The sequence below is a fragment of the Schistocerca nitens genome, chromosome 5 (assembly GCF_023898315.1).
Source record: "Schistocerca nitens isolate TAMUIC-IGC-003100 chromosome 5, iqSchNite1.1, whole genome shotgun sequence".
Taxonomy (NCBI): domain Eukaryota; kingdom Metazoa; phylum Arthropoda; class Insecta; order Orthoptera; family Acrididae; genus Schistocerca; species Schistocerca nitens.
This window is the reverse complement of record NC_064618.1, coordinates 581,421,610-581,427,609: the sequence shown is the minus strand read 5'-3', so window position 1 is coordinate 581,427,609 and position 6,000 is coordinate 581,421,610. Positions and strand designations below refer to the sequence as shown.

The following is a 6,000-nucleotide window of genomic DNA, read 5'->3' as shown; positions in this document are numbered from 1 at the left end:
CTAAAAAAGGTACCCTTCTAACACAAGTAATCACAGGGATCTTGCATTTTGTGATGGTGGCCCCTCGTACATTTACTGCAAGAATTTCAGTCAACCTATCATTCCCTCTCCTATTCAGATGCAGGCCAAGTCTAGTATAACCCCCACCTCCCAATTGTAGCAACGGGCACTGCACTCATTTGAGAATTCATTTAAGTTAGCAGTAACCCGCTCAATACAGAGTTAACACGGCTCACAGCAGTATTAACCCAGGACTGGTAATGCACTGCAGGACCTCCATAAACTCACAATTGTGTGTGTAGTTGCTACTCCTATTTTATGTAGGTCACCCCTAATTCTGTAATTACAGTTCTTAGCCAGGCTATTTCCTGCTCCACCTACAAGATCCTCTTTGCCAAAACCTTTGCACAATTTTCCTATGTCCTCCGTCACCTGGCTAAGGCTAGCACTTGACTTCATAATACTTGTGATCTGGTACCCTCCTTCTAACTTTATCTGCACTATCTGTCCTACACCCCGCCCATGGATACTACCTAGCAGCAAGAGTCTTTTCTTCCTACTCTCTTTTGGTATCGACCTACACTGAGTTTCTTGGCTAATAGTCTGCTGCACATTACTGGAACCTACGGCTGTATGATGCTCTTCCCCCCCTACGATAACTATGGCAGAATACTGGTGTCGAAATACAGAACCTAGCTGAGAATAATTATGTGCACAGATATCTGCGCAAATAAGTCTTTGCGTATAGATCGGGATTACTGCCTCGTGTTTTGCATCAGTACGTATTCTTCTAAGTTTTCCTGTCATACGCGATACACCAACCAACCAACCAACAGAGAGACAAGCGTCCTTCTTTTCGCTGTCTACAAACAGAGGGTACATGTTTAAGACACTTACAGTTGCAGCATTGTCGTGCTTGTAATTGCTTTTCGTTTGTTTTGGACTGTCAACTTTGTCAGAGATTATGACTAATAAATTGCATAATTGGCGAGTGTTTGTGTGTACAGCACGTAGAAGCGGAGTTTACAGTTAATTTAGGACGGAATTGGTTGAAATCTTATATTGTTTGGTTTCAGATGTAAATTTCACGACCTTCTAAATATCCGACACGATGTCATGTCGCGGCTGTGCTTCTAACTTCGGCTTCTTCAGGAAAGAGGTACATTATACTCAGTGTTGTTTGACAGCTCAGTGTGAAAGATGTTTAAGTTTCCACTTTAAACCACACCGTTATACTTGTTAACGGAAATTATCACACTCAATTTGGGACCATCGCTGAAATTATATAAGCCACGAAATTCTTCGAGACTGTCAGAATCCACTTGATTCTGAGTAATTAACCGTTCATTAGTGGTTTGATGGTTGTTGTCTCCTTCAGTAGGTGACTGCAAGAGATATTTGTTGCTGGACGGAAGAGCGAAAATGTACATATTTTTTAGTAGTATCTGAAAACTACAATAGGAACATAATCAGCCGATACACTATTTTGTTCCGAAATACATTTGTGAACATTGTTGAATATTAACTTCATTTTTGCATCTATCTCTAGAGCTCCAGCTGCTTTCTCTTTTTTCTTTTCTTGTATTACACTTTTGTGTAATTGCAACGAAGTTACTGTCATCTGTTGACTTATTTTCCTTTTGCCTAAAAATATAGCTTATTTGCTGGTATGCTGAATACATTTTCTGCCACTGTATGCAGTGTTTCATCAGTGAGCTCTGTGTTTGTACGTATTTAGGCTTCTGCCACTTTCCCTATGTGGTACATTTAGTTCACAATCGGTGTCACTTTGGAAATATATTCTGTTAGGTTTAACTTAATATACATAGCATGTAAAGGAGTAATATACATTAGCATGTAAAGGAGTGAATTATTGTATACAGCAATAGACAATAATAAAATTCTGATGATGTTGTATTCCTTTTTGTCATACAATTGAAGCATATGTGTTTATTCTTGTAATACTTAATACATCTCCCATTAAGGCGAGAGTTTGTGACCATGAGCCATAGAACAATTGAGTATTAGTTGACTACCTAATAGTAAGTTTAGATTTGTAGTTTTCCATGTAATTGTTATACTGGTATGTATCATTTATCAGGAACAATTTGGGTATTGTTGGGAAGAGCTATGAGATTATTTTTCATTTTGAAACAATGAATAGTAATATTGAAAGGTTAATCAGCTCAGTTTAGGTCATTGTATTCATTACTGATGGCGTAATCTGGAGGCCAAGTGATTCTTCTGTTGCTGCTTTAACACAGTGGTATGTGGACATTCAAGCCCAAATGTCCAGGAATGTTGATGGATGCTATCATCCTGTTGCAGGATAATGCCTGCCCACATGTTGTCAGGATTGTTTCAGCTGTGCTGCAGAAGTTTCGCTGGAAAGCCCCTTCACACTCATTGTACAGTCCCGATTTCTTCCAATTCTGTTTCTACATATTGGAAATACGGAAGCGTCCGATCCCGCCCGTCTGCTTTGACCCATGACGTCACAAATATGGCGGGAACAAAAACAAACACACACACTTTCCACAAGAAGCCTAATGACACTAACGGGACAATCGCAGGAAATGGGGTGTTTTGGGTGGGGGGCAAACTAAATATAAACAAATTTAGACGCCTTGCGTAGCTACAACGTGTAAGTGAAGACAGCCATGCATGAATACCCACCCACCTCCCCAGGGGTCGTAACCCCTGCCACCCATAGAAGATAAAGATGCTTCAAAAAAAAAAAAAAATCTCACGGGATAGAACGAACAGATCAGAAAGATAAATATAATAAATTAAATCAGAAATTGGAGGAAACAGATAATTAAAATAAGTAATAAGTGTTTTTAAGATGCTTCAAAAAAAAAAAAAAATCTCACGGGATAGAACGAACAGATCAGAAAGATAAATATAATAAATTAAATCAGAAATTGGAGGAAACAGATAATTAAAATAAGTAATAAGTGTTTTTAAATTTAAAAAAAATCTCACGAGACAGAACGAACAGATCAGAAAAGTAAATAAAATAAGATAAAACAGAACTGGAGACAGCCACACTCAAACCAAACTCCGCGCCGTCATGACGTCACACACGACAACACCCTTATGTCACGGATCAAAGCCGACGCGTGGGATCGGACGCTTCTGTCGACCCTACATATTTGGAGTTGTGAAGGAAGACATTCATGGCCTTCGATTTGCTTTGGGTGAAGAACTGCATGACTGTTTAGTCATGGTTTCATTGGTAGGCACAACCATTTTTCTACGGAAGCATTGGTCATCTTGTCTCACTGCAGTAAGTGTATTAACAGTTATGGCAGTTATTTTTGAAATAATGAACATTGTTCTTACTTTTTTCCAACTGTCTTATTTTCATTTGACTTTTCCCTTATAATTTTTGTAATCAGCAAGAGAGAGGATATTTTTAATATCAGTGAGATCACTACTTCAGTTACAACTGCAGAAAATAGAGTTACATTAAGCAAATGAAAGAAATGCACAGTACAAACTTCTGAGAGGATTGAATAACTTCAAACACAAGTAAGAAATTAAGAAAAGTATTCAGCTCATGGGAAGGAGAGTCTGAAAGAGCTTATTGAAAGCCACTCTTAAGTATTGTTTACCTTACCAAAAGACTGCTCTGTAACAAAAGACTGGCTGAGAAGGTGAAACAACCTGTGATATTTGTGATGTCTTAGTGAAGCTCATTATGTGTAGCATTATTCCCTGAAATTACTGTGGACCTCTGGTTTTGTGCTCAGTAGAAGGTATTCTGAAGTAACCCGTGACAATCTATGCTAAAACTTTCTAGACTTGCCTCAAAAGTTTTAGCTGTAATGCCTTCCTGAATGCATAGGTGGTATGTTAGGTACTAGAGGTGGCTACCAGAGCTGCTGACTGTAAAATGCATAGGCCTATACTTTTTTGTTTGCCCTTTTTGTAATATTTATGGACAGTATGAAGCATGCAGCTGCCATTGTTTCAATGGTACCCCTGTACTTCATCTTGAACAACAAAATTGAGATTTTCACTGAAATACATTAAAATTAATGCTGATCCTTCATCAAGTGTTTCCGTCATCATCTTCAGATAATCAGATTGTGATAGAGAAATAAGAGTGTGTTGATTCGAACACTTAGTCATTCTATCAGTTGATACCCATTGACTGTACTGAACTATCTCATCAGGTTCATAGTCTTCTATTTCTTTTTCTAAGTGGGTTTGAAGCAATGAACTGGTGGGGCATTTTTCACACAGACGAAGCACACAGGCTCGGTTATTTATATCACATGTTATTATTTTAATTAGATCTTGGTACGTTTCTTTAATAGAAATGGAATTTAGAAGCAATTTAACATTTTGGTGGTACATGCACACACACATGGTGTGTGTTCTTGACTTTCTGTCAAGACCAAGTTGGCAGCTTAAGAGTAAGGAACTGAATTTTTTCACAATTATTTTTATATTCAATTTTCTGTTTGATTTTGTCCATGAGTTCATCATGATGTTTTGCCTTTTCTTCCAGTTCTGTTAAATCACTGTCAGCAATAGTGCTTGCATCAGCAGCCAACTCAACTTGATATGTATGTGAAATTGTAGTTTTCAGAGCGTCGGCTGCTGATTCCAATTTTTGTTTGGCTGCTGCAAACCAGCTATGTCGAGCAACTGAATGCAGCTTTGCAGGATACTCCTGATCTAGTTAAGCTAGTGTTGAGCACAGATTTTTCAGGAGTCTGCACCTTCACGTTACTGTCATTTATATACACTGCTGGCCACCGTAAATGCAACACCAAGAAAGACAAGAGGTAGCACAACAAAATTTATTTTGTAGATAACATGTTGCCCAAGTATCAAATGATTACGTTTACAGACGTCTGTGACATGTGGTTCCTGCCAGAATCAGTAGCCAGAGTAGCCGCCATTGTTGGAGATCACCGCTGCCACACGTCTCGGCATTGAGTCAAAGAGACGTTGGATGTGTTCCTGGGGTACAGCAGCCCAAGCAGCTTCCACACGTTGCCAAAGATCATCTGGTGTGGCAGCTGGGGATGTAATCTGGGTCACTCGTTGAGCATGGTTGTTTTCTATCGGTGAAAGATCCGGAGAGCGAGCCGGCCAGGGAAGCAGTTCAATCTGGTTATTGACGAAGAACCTTTGGACAATGCGTGCCACGTGTGGTCGCGCATTATCCTGTTGAAATATGGCTGTGGCCGAGCCCTGAAGGTAAGGAAGGACAATGCGTACTAGAGGCGTGCGAGAGTAATATCCAATACCGCCCCATACCATAATACCCAGTGCAAGACCAGTGTGGCGGTGCATAATGCAGCTGTCCAGCATCCTCTCTCCACGGTGTCTCCACACTCAAATCCGACCATCGTGGTGCTGCAGACAGAAGCGTGCCTCGTCAGTAAAGACAACGTCATTCCATTCTGCCGTCCACATCCGTCTGTCATCACACCATTGGCGACGGAGACGTCTGTGGTTCTGCGTCAATGGTAGACGAAGCAATGGACGTCTTGCGGACAGACCACTCTGCTGTAAACAGCGTCGAATGGTACGCGCAGACACTGGATGATGCGTTACAGACGCAATGTGCTGTGCTATGGTTCGGGATGTCACTGAGCAATCCGTCACTGCCATGCGCACAATTTGCCTATCAGCATGTGCAGTGGTGCACCGAGGTGAATGCGATCGACCACGTCGGTCCGTCGTACCCTCCTGCATCCAACGGTCACATATCCACATTACAGTTGTTTGGTTTCGTCCAACACGACTAGCGATTTCTCTGTATGATAATCCACAATCTCGGTAAGCCACTATCCTTCCTCTGTTGAACTCGGATACTTGATCAAACGATGTTCGCTGTTGTCTACGAGGCATAACTGATCGTCTTGTGAAACAACCACAAGGTAAACACACGTGCCGAACGTACCCTCGTCGAAATCGCCAAGCCTTAAATGGCGCTATGAGGTGGCGCCACAGGCGCGCGTGATGTGCGTCTGCGCT

At 41.0% G+C, this 6,000-nt stretch overlaps 1 protein-coding gene across 3 annotated transcripts in view; it reads left to right on the top strand.

Moving 5' to 3' along the window:
- Positions 1 to 693: 693 nt before the first annotated feature.
- Positions 694 to 6,000, top strand: part of LOC126259835 (abscission/NoCut checkpoint regulator) — a 183,602-nt gene continuing 178,295 nt past the window's right edge. The window contains exons 1-2 of one of the 3 annotated variants that reach the window (XM_049956884.1): positions 804 to 876; positions 1,077 to 1,159. In XM_049956884.1, the coding sequence (XP_049812841.1) occupies positions 1,112 to 1,159 (48 nt within the window). In that variant the 5' untranslated portion in view covers positions 804 to 876; positions 1,077 to 1,111. Of the gene's footprint in view, positions 877 to 965; positions 1,160 to 6,000 lie in introns of those variants that run through there. The other 2 variants (XM_049956881.1, XM_049956883.1) reach the window with 2 other exon arrangements.